The sequence below is a fragment of the Macaca mulatta genome, chromosome 16 (assembly GCF_049350105.2).
Source record: "Macaca mulatta isolate MMU2019108-1 chromosome 16, T2T-MMU8v2.0, whole genome shotgun sequence".
NCBI classification, from domain to species: domain Eukaryota; kingdom Metazoa; phylum Chordata; class Mammalia; order Primates; family Cercopithecidae; genus Macaca; species Macaca mulatta.
Window position 1 is genome coordinate 85,089,246 of NC_133421.1, and position 13,953 is coordinate 85,103,198.

Below are 13,953 nucleotides of genomic sequence, written 5' to 3' on the forward strand. Positions count from 1 at the left end.
GCCTGTTTCTGCACCCATAAAATGGGGTTAAGAATGCCAATCTCAGCCGGGCGCGGTGGCTCAAGCCTGTAATCCCAGCACTTTGGGAGGCTGAGACGGGCGGATCACAAGGTCAGGAGATCGAGACCATCCTGGCTAACACGGTGAAACCCCGTCTCTACTAAAAAATACAAAAAACTAGCCGGGTGAGGTGGCGGGCGCCTGTGGTCCCAGCTACTCCGGAGGCTGAGGCAGGAGAATGGCGTAAACCCGGGAGGCGGAGCTTGCAGTGAGCTGAGATCCGGCCACTGCACTCCAGCCTGGGCGACAGAGCCAGACTCAGTCTCAAAAAAAAAAAAAAAAAAAAAAAAGAATGCCAATCTCACCCAGCATGGTGACTCAAGCCTGTAATCCTAGCCAAGGCGGGTGGATATTTTGAGGCTAGGAGTTCGAGACCAACCTGGCCAACCTGGTGAAACCCATCTCTACTAAAAGTACAAAAATTAGCAGGGTGTGGTAGCACACGCTTGTAGTCCCAGCTATAGGCTGAGGTGGGAGGATCGCTTGAGCCTGGGAGACCGAGGTTGCAGTGAGCTATGACGGCACCACTGCATTCTAGCCTTGGTGACAGAGGGAGACTGTCTTTAAAAAAAAAAAAAAAAAAAAAAAGCCAATCTTTCAGGACTCAAGATTAGGAATAACCTATAACTTAGTAGGCCGGGCCTGGTGGCTCACACCTGTAATCCCAGCACTTTGGGAGGCCAAGGCGGGTGGATCACTTGAGGTCAGGAGTTTAAGACCAGCCTGGCCAACATTGTGAAACCACATCTCTACTAAAAACACAAAACATTAGCCAGGTGTGGTAGCAGGCGCCTATAATCCCACCTACTCGGGAGGCTGAGACAGGACAATCGCTTGAACCCAGGAGGTAAAGGCTGTAGTGAGCCGAGATTGCGCGATTGCACTCCAGCCTGGGCGACAGAGCAAGACTTCGCCAAAAAAAAAAAACACAAAAAAACCCCAACAACTTACTAGCTATTCAACCATATGGTTTAGAGGTGAAACTGAAAGATTCTGAAGGAATACTACATTTCCTTACTCATTTCCTTTTCCAACCAGGGGGAAGAATCCTCTTCAGCCAGTCTCCCAAAGAGTCTTATTTATATAGGAACTGAAAGTTCATTCTCAGCACCTATGTGGAAATAGACGATTCAGCTGACAAAATGAATATAATAAAAAGCAAGCAGATTATTTGCTTTAAGAACACTCAAACAACAAACTGCCCCCTTCCTTTTTCTGTTTGTTTGTTTTTTTGAGATGGAGTCTCTCTCAGTTGCCCAGGCTGGAGCGCAGTGGCACAATCTTAGGTCACTGCAACCTCCACATCCCAGGTTCAAGTGATTCTCCTGCCTCACCCTCCTGAGTAGCTGGGATTACAGGTATGCACCCACACCACCGGGCCCAGCTGTTTTTTGTATTTTTAGTAGAGACAGAGTTTCACCATGTTGGCCAGGCTGGTCTCGAACTACTGACCTTAAATGATCCATGCGCCTCGGCCTCCCCAAAGTGTTGGGATTCAGGCATGAGCCACCGCACCTGGCCACAAACTAATCTCCTTCTTAAAGATTAAATGCAATATTCTGGTTCAGTCAACAAGATTGATAAGAATTCTTACCAAAAGGCAAAGGCTGGGTACAATGGCTCACACCTGTAATTCCAGCACTTTGGGAGAAAAAAATTAATGCTTCTACAGAGCATACTGATACTAGGACTTTAAAATAGTGGGTGGGGGGAACCTCCTTTTTTCTTTTCTTTTTTTTTTTTTAATTTGGAGATGGGGTCTCGCTTTGTTGCCCAGGTTGGGCTCCAACTCCTGGGCTCAAGCCATCTTCCTCTCTCAGCTTCATGAGCAGGTGGGGCCTTCAGGCTTGTACTAGCATACCTGGTTTTTTATTTAGATTAGGTAATTAGAACCCCTGAAATGGGACTTGTGCACTGAAACACAGGACTTACAACTTGTGAAAACTCTAACCAAGCAAACTAGGGTTTGGCTCTTCACTGATCTTCTCCATTGAGGATCATAATCAAAGGGCATTTCTTTCTTAGGAGACTTACTCAAATGCCTCTATCTGACAGGCAGAAATCCTGTGATTTTTCCTTTCAGTATCTTTCAAACCACTCCCCTCCTTCATTTCTAGTATCCCAGGTTGATAGAGATTACTTGACACCATCCAGGCTTGGGATCCCAGACTTGCCCCCTTGCAATTCTTTACACACAGACAACGCTCTTCATCGCTAAAAACCTTCCGAAGCTTCTTAAGGACCAGATCAAACTCTTAACTAGGCTTTTCTTACCTCGCTCCAACTCTACCTTATTTTCCACTTTGTCAGTCTAGATTCTTATTCCAGCCTTCCTATCTCAAACACAACAAGCACAACTTCTGTCTCCCTTGAAATGTGCTCCTTCTCTTAACCTACACGTCTTGTTCTCCTTACAAGGTTCAGTTCAAGTCACAACTCTGCACACACCTGACTGATGTCAGCGCTTGCCAGTCTCATCTTTCCTGAATGACTCTAGCAGTTACAGTGTGCATACCATCAAATACTCCTAAGAATCACTACTACAAATCACTACTAAGAATGACAGTTGTGTGATCTTGGATAGATCATTTAACTCTATGGGCCACCATTTCCTCATCTGTAAAATAGTAAATCTAACTTAAGAAATTTTAAAAGATCGTTCCCTTTTCTAAAAAAATTTTTATATACCATCTTGTACAGTTTCACATATTAATCTCAGTTCTCTTGAGACTTTGGAGCTTCTGAAGGGACTAAGAACATCTTATATTTCTCTCCCAACTCTCAAAGCAACTTATCCCAGTATCTGGCTCAAGAGATGCTTAGTGAGTGTGACACTGAAATAGGCCAGGCAGTGCTACCAAGACAGAGGATGGTTTGAAGATCTCAATGTGAACTCAAGACCTGTTTTTAAAGTAGTATAAGAAACTAGTAAAGGTAGTTAGTGCCAGAGAAGGTAGAATACAACTAGATGACCCAGGGCTGGCTCTCCACTAGAGTTGAAGGAAGCAAGAAGCTGGCTCTAGAACGGAATGAGCACAGATTTGAGAGCTCAAAATGGTCTCTTAATTCCTATGCAACACAATTTGAAGTAAGTATACATAAGCCCCTAAATGGCAGCTGCAGCTCCTAGGTAAGCTCATCCAGTTTTATGTGCTCTAGTGTAGACTATTTAGGGGTCTTGTCAGTGGAGAACCTCCGGGACTGTCTCAAGTCTGCCCTACAATGGTGGGAGGAATTCTGATTTATTCCAACCACACCAGGCCTGAAACCTACAGAGGAAGGGCAATTCCTTCTATTTTACATCTCAGTGTCCTCTCCCTCCCCCAGCCAAGAAAAACACAAGCTTTTGTAAGACAGAGAAACAAAGGCAGACATATTGAACCATTCAACTCTATTTTAGGAAAATGCTTTTATTTTTTCCTCTTTTTCTCAGGACAGTAACAGGTCAATGTGTAGACAGAAAGTAGGGAAGGGGTGTGCTGGAGGAAAGGAGTCACCATTTTTAACTAAAAGTTAACCAGGAACTCCAAGACACGAGAAGATGTGATCCTTCTGAACTATAGTCAGAGGGTGAAGGCTAAGTGCCTTTCTATTTCATTATCTTGAAATGAAACTTATTCAATATCCATATGCACATCTCCTTTATCAAGAGAGGCATGCATATATATGCCTATTTCAATGAAAGTTAAATTGGTCAATGCTATTCCAGCAACTTTTAAAACATGTTTTGGCTTACAATTAATACCCTCAAGACTTACCAAATCAAAGCTATCCAAAGGAAGAATCAAATGAGAAAAACTCTGTTTTTTTAACTAATAGCTTTTAAGAAAGCATGTTCCTCCTCTTCACCCAGCCATTTCACACAGTTATGAGACAAAGGGCAACTACTGTATCGTCACTCTTTTTTTTTTCTTTTGGAGTAAAGCCACAACATTACCAACAAACAGCTAATGGCCACAGTTCAAAAGCAATAATGGCATTATGACTTCATATCTCAGTTATCTACCAAATTGAAAAGAACCACATATATGTATTTTTCTGTCTCCTCAAAGAAAATCTGAAAGTGAACATGAATATTCTGATTTACTTTCTCCTCCATAATAAAAATTTCTGAGGGATCGTTAAACAGTATCTTCTTCCCTAATAAAAGGATGGGAGAGAAGGTTTTTACACTTGTTCCTGAGTTTACTAATTTAAGTTAAAGAATTTATAAAATGTTCATGGTCTAGGTCTAGGACAAACTTCAAAGACAGAAATCAGGGAAAGTTCTTGTTTAAAAATTCTTAAAAAGAGGCTGGGTGCGGTGGCTCACGCCTGTAATCCCAGCACTCTGGGAGGCTGAGGACGGCAGATCACGAGGTCAGGAGACCATCCTGGAGACGGTCTGGAGATGGTCAGGAGACCATCCTGGCTAACACAGAGAAACCCCGTCTCCACTAAAAATACAAAAAATTAGCTGGGCGTGGTGGCAGGCGCCTGTAGTCCCAGCTACTCGGGAGGCTGAGGCAGGAGAATGGTGTGAACCTGGGAGGTGAAGCCTGCAGTGAGCCCAGATCTTACCACCACACTCCAGCCTGGGTGACAGAGCGAGAGTCTGTCTCAAAAAAAAAAAAAAAAAAAATTATTAAAAATTGACCGCATGTCCCTAGTTTTGTTTTAATTTGTTGCTTCAGTGCTTAATGTGCAATGGGACAGATTTGGAGAAAAATATGAACTACCAGCCTTCTAGGTTCAAGTTTCTAAGATAAACTTATGAAATCTAAGTTTATATCACAAACAAAAAATACTGGCCCAAAAGGGTTTTTGTACAGGTTATAAATGGCGGCATTTGAGTAGCCTGTCTTATACCATCACAAGTAGGTTATCTGCGGAAAACAGTAATCACCCACAGAAACATCAAATTTCCTCTCCCATACACCAATGAAAACTGAGCAATTTTGTAGTCTAAGTTAACTTTGCCCTGATCTCTAGCTGGGCATATTTTCTCTAGTCCAAGAAAATAGAAACCTAGAGCTGGTTCCTTCTGCTTCCTGACAATTGAGTGCTGACTTTGAGAATATCCCCGAAAAGCCACAAACACAGCTTTGAAATGAACACACAGACACAGAGCTTTCTTCTCTTTAACCGGCTCTGCAGCATCACCTTCTATGAGGCTCAACCTATGTTTCTAACATTAAGAAATTCCTGGGCAGTTAACTTCAGAGTAGAACTCTACACTTGGGGCAATGAGGGCAAAATAGACTATCAATAAGTCCACATAACTTAAAAGTAAAAAAACTGCATGTCCTTTTATAAAGAACTGTATTTCTACATCTCCACTTGCTTTCTCTTTACAAAACTCTAAGAATTTCATTCAGGAGTAGTAAACAAATGAGGTAGCAAATTCCAACAATCAGTCTAAGGCTCTGAAGGAAAAATGTCAAAACTTGAGACACAGGAAACACTCAAACATTAAGCTTCAGACTTTCCTCCTTTAAAATTAACATACTCTTTGATAACACTCATCCTCGTTAAAATAAATTACACATCCAAAAGGGCAAACTGCTCCCGTCAATTGGGTAAACAACATAATTAACATGTGCTGGGGGAGAGCAAATCCTCACATAAATAGTGGGGCTCAAAATAAGCTGCACACGGTATAGAAGCTGATTTTTAAACTGTCAGCAGGTTTGTTTTCGTGCAATTAGAGTTTAATATGGGGTAATTGCTCCTCAAGTTTCTTTTAAGAAAGTGGAAATCTGACTTGTACAATAGCAGGTTGCACCTTATTATTTTGAACTCCATTTGTTTTTTCACAAAGAATAAAAATACACTGAGGTTCTTTAATGAGTTTTGGTATGCACTTCTAACAACCTCTCTAAATTGGGAAAATTAATTTCTAACCTACCAAAATCATATTCTAGAAAGCAAAATCTTTTGGCTATATAAGACTAACTGAATGCTTTTACATAAATACTTCAAGTCTAGGTCTTTTTAAAAAATGCTATTTTTAAAATAAAAACTCTACAGGGCAAATCAATCTACTCATATACTTCCTTTCTACAATCACACTATTTTGACTTTACTTGAAATATTACCAGTATCAACAGACAAACAAATACTTGAAGCATTCACACAAAGGCAGTTAAAGACCACACATCACACCAACTCACTTAAGTCATATTTAATATTCTACTCAGCATCTATCTCAAGCTCTCCAGATCAAATATGATGGTAAATGTTGAAAGTCTACAATGAAAAACACAGCTTCTTTGTGTGTAATCAGGGCGAAAGAAGGTGAGTGAGCACAAGGAAAGCGATCTCAGCATTGTGCTCGGCATCAGCACTTACCTTGAGGATGTCCCCCCTTTTGAAGCTCAGCTCGTCGTCTGCAGTAGCTTTGAAGTCATATTTGGCGATGGCTTCCATTCTGAGCGCTGCTCAGTGCTCAGCAGCCTGAAGCAGGGGGAAGGGAGTCTTCCCTGCTGAAGCAACCCAGCGCTCTGGGCTTAGCCTCGCCTCTCTTCTGGGACTCGCTCCGGCACTCTGGGACACACAATGCCACCCTGAAGCAGGAGAGGGACGATTAAGAGAAGTGGCCAGGATTGAAGGCAACCCCGCCCTGCCAATCGGCCTGCTGTCCCAGCCCCCACGCCCCCTGGCTCGGCCTGGCTCAGCCCTCCTCCCTCCCTTCCAGGCAACGGCCCCCCCCCCCACTTCTTCCTCTTTTCAGCCTCAGCCCCCAGGCGACTGACAGGCCTGTCGGCCAATGGCACAGCTGCCTGAGCTATTCCTGAACACACTTCCTCTTCCTTTCCGCTGGGTGTGCACTGCGTGCAGGAACCGGCTGGAGTCCCGCTCAGTCTCCGCCTTTCCTCCTTCACTCCTCACAGGCTCTTCTCCAGCACCAAATACGGTCCACTGAAAGGAAGGCCTCACCCTGGGGATGGCACCTGTCTCTTCTCGGTTAAACAGGCCTGTCTCCCTCCCTTCCCCCCACCTTCCCTTCTGGTCTTCTGAGAATGCTGGCTTCCCTATTCCACAGTCAAGAGCAAGCAAAGCAAGACTCTTTGGTCTCGAGCTGGTGCACTCATCTCGAAACTAAACCATGGTCTGCTCCCAGGAGAGCAGGAGTAAGTAAACATAGGAACTGCTTTTTCAATCCATTTACTGCTACAAGCACTGGCGGCTTTCCCCCAGCACTCCCATGTTGTGATCGCCAAGTTCAGGTAACCAGAGAAAGATCACAGCTCCGAGCCGCATACGGTGGAAATAGTGGGGATGACGCTCTTGCATAAGGCTCTTTCCCCTGCAGATCCCCAACACTCTGGGGTCCCCACCAGGAATGAAATAAATGACCAAGGCTCAGCACTCCAGAAATAGCTCCACATTATTTCTAACTAACCTAAGGAGCAGAGCTGAAGTCCTAATCTACACTTGAAAGGAATCCCTTTTTCAGAATCTGAGCTGCCAACTATCTTGTTTGGGAAAGAAAGTGCAGGGAGATGGTGCCCAAAGAAAGTTAAAGTGAAGTCTCTCTCTCAGTCACCTTGCACACAGCTTCTTAGAGCAAGCAGAGTATAAAACTGATGCAAACTGCATGTTGCAGGTAAAAGATTCTGTGAGAACCCTGAGATACTGTATCAGGTGATGATGAACTGGCAGTAGTACAATCACTGGTGTAGTGAAGCGTCTCCAGCCATGAATATAGGACACAACCTAGATCTGTGGATAACTAAAGAAAAATAAAGCCTTGTTCTGGTTAGCTCGGTCACTGTTTTCATACTTGCTAAAAAGCAGAAAACAACAGAACTGGGACAGATTATTTATAGTGACACCTTTCTTGGATAATTATGACCTAGTAGCTCATTTGAGGGGCACAAGTGATTATTATTCCTTTGTTCTAAAGTTGACAATTGGGGCACTAATCAAGCATAGCTGCAAATGGACCAAGTAGTGAGCCAGTGGGGAATATTAAGATTAGACCGAGATAAGTATTATCAAAAAGAAAATAAATCGTCTGATAATGAGTCCTTCAGTCAAATTCTGAAAGCCAAACATTCTGCTGCAGGTAACTAATAAACCAAATCAACGTTTATTCCTTCAGGCCATACCTAAGATCTTGCATGTGGCGCCGCTGGCTGTAACAGGGGAAGTAAAGAAAGAATCCCAGCAAATATTAAAAAATGCAGAGGTTGATCTGAGAGAGTATTTATTTTTGTGTATCCTTAAATGCCCTTCACTTACACTCTCTGTAGTTATTTTGATCAAACTAACCCATGTACATAATTTTAAAAGTAAGAGTTTTAAAAGGCTTATGAAAAAGAGCAGCTCCCTACCAACACCCACAGGCGATCACTCTCAATTTTGTTTTTTGCTTTCTCTTTGTATTTAGAGTATTTTTCTGTTTTTTAATCTTGTGGTCAATGCACAAAATGGATACAGTATTTCTAAAGAATGTGCTTTTACTGCTTTCTTAGTTTATTCCAGCCATTATCTATTGTCTGCAAGGTGAAGATTTAGTTTCCCCCTGCCCTATACCAATAATATCACATATTCTGGTTTAATCAGTAGTATATCATGATATACTACTCACTGATAATTTAAATAATGCACTAAAACCAATCATACTTTTTTTTTTTTGAGATAGAGTCTAAGATTGCCCAGGCTGGAGTGCAGTGGCATAATCTCGGCTCATTGCAACCTCCACCTCCCAGGTTCAAGCGATCCTCCTACCTTGGCCTGTAGCTGGGACTACAGGCACATGCCAACAAGCCTGGCTACTTTTGATATTTTTAGTAGAGACGGGGTTTCGCCATGTTGGCTAGGCTGGTATTGAACTCCTGGCGCCTCAAGTGATCCGCCCACCTTGGCCTCCCCAGGTGCTGGGATTACAGGCATCAGTGGCTATGCCTGACCCAATGATACTTTTTTGTACAATCCTTCAATTTTCCCCAGCATTAGTAACTGCTTAGTGTTCTATTTTTTACTTGGCTAGTTCCTTGTGTATCTACTTTTACTTTTTCTTTTCTTTTTTTTTTTTTGAGACGGGGTCTTGCTCTGTTGTCCAGGCCCAAGTGCAGTGGCATGTCATGGCTTACTCCTTGGCTCAAGCAATCCTCACGCCTCCGCTTCCCAAGTAGCTGGACCTACAGGTGTGGGCCACTATGCCCGGCTACTTTTTCTACTTTTTGTAGAGACAGGGTCTCACTATGTGAGACCAGTCCAGTATAGCTTAGTGTTGAATTTGCATGGTCTCTAGAGGCAGGCCCCTCACACTAACAGCTACAATTTTGGGCAAACTTTTGAAACAAGCTCCGGTTTTCTCATATGTAAAACGAGAATAATATCTACCTTTTAAGACCCAGGCTGGTCTCAAACTCCTGGCCTCAAGCAATCTGCCTGCCTCGGCCTCCCAAAGTGCTGGGGTTACAAGGGAGAGTGAGCCACCATGCCCAGCCCTATGTTTACTTTTAACAAATGCTCCAAAATCTCTCCTACATGCTATCAACATTTTCCTCAGCCTGTTTATTTTAACTGGTCTCTATTGCTGAGACTACGTATTAGTGATAGGAAGCTGAAGAATACTTAAAATGATAGGAAAAAAATAAGGAGCTTTATTTTTGAAAAACAAATCAGATAGAAACAAAAAGCCCTGTCACTATCAAGGTGCTATGTAGTAAGACCAGCCATAAGCTTCTGTGTCATTCAGGATTTAAGACAGCTGCAATGTTATTCAATAGCAGCACCAAAAAATCAAGACAGTTCTCCATAACTGCTTTCCTACTGCTACTCAACTCATCTGCTGAAAGCTTAAAAAGAATAACCTTCTTGAAAATCGTGTTTTGAGTAACTATTGCTTTGTGAGATGCAGAGCTTGACAGAAAATTAAATCCCTACTTCCAAGGCTGTGCTGAGTTAAAAAACTGAAAACTCGAAGAGGAAAGCTTATTAGGTTATCCACCCAAAAGAGTGTATTCGCTAAAGGAATTCCAAAGGGTGTGTTTCAGTAAAGACAGAAAAAAATTCTAACACATACACAACACTAATTACTAAAAGGAAGAAATCTGAAAGCAGACACAATGTATAATGATTTTAACAGAGTAGATGTTGCTGTTCATTTCCCAAGAAAATGGGGTGTAGTGTACTATACACTGAAGCCTAATGAGAGTAACCTCAAAACTATTACCAGCCCATCCCAAGCAGTGAATTTTAAGAAGTACAGTTTTAATCATTCATTTCAAACAATACCAACTGTATCCAAAAAACTACTATCCTAAAAGTATTTGTAAGTTTTTTTTCTTTCTTCCATTTAACTCTCTTCTTCCCCAAATTCACAGAAAATAAAATACATGACCCCAGTCCAGTATAGCTTAGTGTTGCATCTTCATGGTGTCTAGAGGCAGGCCCCTCACACTTACAGCTACAGTTTTGGGCAAAGTTGTGAAACAAGTTCCAGTTTTCTCATCTGTAGAATGAGAATAATATCTACCATATGAGAGCCACTGAGGATTAAATTAGACAACATAGATAATATACATTAAATGCTTTGGATAGAGCCTGACATGTAATAATGACTCAAAATAAATTTATTTATTTTTATTTATTTATTTTTTTGAGACAGCATCTAGCTGTCGCCCAGGCTGGACTGCAGTGTCACGATCTCAGCTCACTGCAACCTCTGCCTCCCAGGCTCAAGCAATTCTCCTGCCTCAGCCTTCCAAGTAGCTGGGACTACAGGTGTGCACCACCATGCCTGGCTAATTTTGGTATTTTTAGTAGAGATTGGGTTTCGCCATGTTGGCCAGGCTGGTCTCAAACTCCCACCTCAGCCTCCCAAAGTGCTGGGATTATAGGCATGAGCCACTGCGCCCAGCCTTCAAAAGAAATTTAAAATGTTACTCTACTTAAAACATACGAAAAGAAATGCAAATTAAAACAGAGTTCTTTCATATACTCATATACTAATTGGCAAATTTTAAAAAGATTTATAATATCCAATCTGCAATACTTTGAGTAAACAGACTTTATTTTTTCAGACAGGGTCTCACTCTGCAGCAAAGGCTGGAGTGCAGTGGTGTGATCTTGGCTCACTGCAACCTCCACCTCCTGGGCTCAAGGGATCCTCCCACCTCAGCCTCCTTAGTGGGGACTACAGACACCAGCCACCACACCCTGCTCATTCTTTTTGTAGAGACAGGGTCTCCCTATGCTGCCCAGGCTGGTCTCAAACGCCTAAGTTCAACAGATCTGCCTGCCTTGGCCTCCCAAAGTGCTGGGATTACAGGTATGAGCCACCGCACCAGGCAGACTTTTTACCCTACCAGGTGTCCATTCATCCAACATTTTGAGAAGTTACTGACAATGTGGCCTGGTGTTATATTATAACAATAAAATCACCACAGAACCCACACTACAGCAAGGAATTAATGAGCTCAGCTCAATCTTTTTGGTGAGTTATTTGGTAATCTATTGACAATTTTTATTTATTTTTATTTATTTCTTTTTCAGAGACACAGTCTTGCTCTATCCTCCAGGCTGGAGTTCAGTGGTGTGATCTCTGCTCACTGCAACCTCCACATCCTGGGTTCAAGCAATTCTCCTGCCTCAGCCTCCCAAGTAGCTGGGATTACAAGTGCCTGCAACCATGACCAGCTAATTTTTGTATTTTTAGTAGAGACAGGGTTTCGCCATGTTGCCCAGGCTGGTCTTGAACTCCTAACCTCAGGTGATTCACCCATCTCACCCTCCCAAAGTGCTGAGATTACAGGCATAAGCCACTGTGCCCGGCCTATTTACTTATATTATTTGAGACAGAGTCTCGCTCTATTGCCCAGGCTGAAGTGCAGTGGTGCAATCATGGTTCATTTCAGCCTCAAACTTCTTGGCTCAAGCCATCCTCCTGCCTTAGCCTCCCAAGTACATGTGCACACCACCATGCCTGGCTCATTTTTTTTTTTTGTAGTGACTGGGTCTCACCATGTTGCCCAAGCTGATCTCAAACTCCTGGCCTCAAGTGATCCTCCCCATCTCAGCCTCCCCAAGTGCTGGGATCTGGGATTCCAGGTGTGAGCCACCACACCTGGCTTTGACAATTTTTTTTTTTTTTTTTGAGACAGTGTCTCACTTTGTCACCCAGGCTGGAATGCAGTGGCGTGATCTTGGCTCACCGCAACCTCCATCTCCCAGGTTCAAGCCATTCTCCTGCCTCAGCCTCCTGAGTAGCTGGGATTACAGGCCCCCACAACCACAATCGGCTAACTTTTGTATTTTTAGTAGAGACGGGGTTTCACCATGCTTGTCAGGCTGGTCTTAAACTCCTGACCTTGTGATCCACTCGCCTTGGCCTCCCAAAGTGCTGGGATTACAGGCATGAGCCACCATGCCCGACCAACAATTTATTTATTTATTTATTTTTTGAGACAGAGTCTCGCTCTGTCGCCCAGGCTGGAGTGTAGTGACGCGATCTTGGCTCACTGCAAGCTCCACCTCCCAGGTTCCCGCCATTCTTCTGCCTTAGCCTCCCGAGTAGCTGGGACTACAGGTGCCTGCCACTAAAGGTCCGGGTAATTTTTTTGGTATTTTTAGTAGAGATGTGGTTTCACCGTGTTAGCCGGTATGGTCTTGATCTCCTGACCTTGTGATCCGCCCGCCTTGGCCTCCCAAAGTGCTGGGATTACAGGCATGAGCCACCGTGCCCGGCCCTGACCAACAATTTTCAAATATTCGTACATACCCTTTTTTTGAGACAGGGTCTTGCTCTGTCACCCAGTCTAGAGTGTGGTGGGTGCCATCTTGGCTCACTGCAGCCTTGACCTCCCAGGCTCATGCCATCCTCCCACCTCAGCTTCCCAAGGAGCTGCGACTACAGGTGTGTGCCACCACACCTGGCTAATTTTTGTAAATACATACTCCTTTTTTAGAGATGGAATCTCGCTCTGTCACCCAGGCTGGAGTGCCATGGCACAATCTCAGCTCACTGCAATCTCTGCCTCCTGAGTTCCAGCAATTCCCCTGCCTCAGCCTCCCAAGTAGTTGAGACTGTAGGCGTACACCACCATGCCTGACTAATTTTTGTATTGTTAGTAGAGACGGGCTTTTGCTATGTTGGCTAGGCTGATCTCGAACTCCTGACTTCAGGTGATCCACTGGCCTTGGCCTCTCAAAGTGCTGGGATTACATGTATACCACCATACTCGGCCTCATGCTCCCTTTTTTCTTTTGTTTTTTGTTTTTGTTTTTGTTTTTGTTTTGAGACGGAGTCTCGCTCTGTCGCCCAGGCTGGAGTGCAGTGGCCGGATCTCAGCTCACTGCAAGCTCCGCCTCCCGGGTTCAGGCCATTCTCCTGCCTCAGCCTCCCAAGTAGCTGGGACTACAGGCGCCCGCCACCTCGCCCGGCTAGTTTTTTGTACTTTTTAGTAGAGACGGGGTTTCACCGTATTAACCAGGATGGTCTCGATCTCCTGACCTCGTGATCCGCCCGTCTCGGCCTCCCAAAGTGCTGGGATTACAGGCTTGAGCCATCGCGCCCGGCCCCTTTTTTCTTTTAGGACAGTGTCTCGCTCTGTTGCCCAGGCTGGAATGCAGTGGCATGATCTCATCTCACTGCAACCTCCGCCTCCTGGGTTCAAGCGATTCTCCTGCCTCAGCCTCCCAAGTAGATGGGATTCCAGGTGTGTCACCACCACATAATTTCTGTATTTTCTTTTTTTGTGTGTGTATGTGTTTTTAATGTTTGTATTTTCAAATAGAGATGAGGTTTCACCATGTTGGTCAGCCTGGTCTCCAACCCGAAGTGATCCGCCCACCTCAGCCTCCCAAAGTTCTGGGGTGACAGGCATGAGCCACTGTGCCCGACCAATACATCTTCTTGACCAAGCAGTTCCACTTCCCAGATTCATCTCACTGAAACAA

At 43.9% G+C, this 13,953-nt stretch overlaps 2 protein-coding genes and 2 long non-coding RNA genes across 9 annotated transcripts in view; 2 read left to right on the top strand and 2 right to left on the bottom strand.

The window, feature by feature from the left end:
- LOC144335948 (uncharacterized) overlaps window positions 1–1,410 on the bottom strand; it is a 50,203-nt gene extending 48,793 nt beyond the window's left edge. The window contains exon 1 of the long non-coding RNA XR_013407267.1: window positions 970–1,410. This is a non-coding gene — a long non-coding RNA (uncharacterized LOC144335948). The remainder of the gene's footprint in view (window positions 1–969) is intronic.
- The window catches only part of GRB2 (growth factor receptor bound protein 2), an 88,128-nt gene that overhangs the window by 67,555 nt on the left and 6,620 nt on the right, over window positions 1–13,953 (bottom strand). For all 5 annotated transcript variants that reach the window (XM_077972772.1, XM_015120312.3, XM_028836787.2 and 2 more), the window contains one exon: window positions 6,391–6,605. In XM_077972772.1, the coding sequence (XP_077828898.1) occupies window positions 6,391–6,468 (78 nt within the window). In that variant the 5' untranslated portion in view covers window positions 6,469–6,605. The remainder of the gene's footprint in view (window positions 1–6,390; window positions 6,606–13,953) is intronic.
- Window positions 6,857–8,234, top strand: LOC114673190 (uncharacterized). The gene is made up of 2 exons (XR_003723878.2): window positions 6,857–7,172; window positions 8,147–8,234. It is a non-coding gene; the product is annotated as an uncharacterized LOC114673190 (long non-coding RNA).
- Window positions 11,518–13,953, top strand: part of LOC144335937 (uncharacterized) — a 28,662-nt gene continuing 26,226 nt past the window's right edge. For both annotated transcript variants that reach the window (XM_077972759.1, XM_077972760.1), the window contains exon 1: window positions 11,518–11,592. The gene's annotated coding sequence lies outside the window, so the exon portion shown is untranslated. The remainder of the gene's footprint in view (window positions 11,593–13,953) is intronic.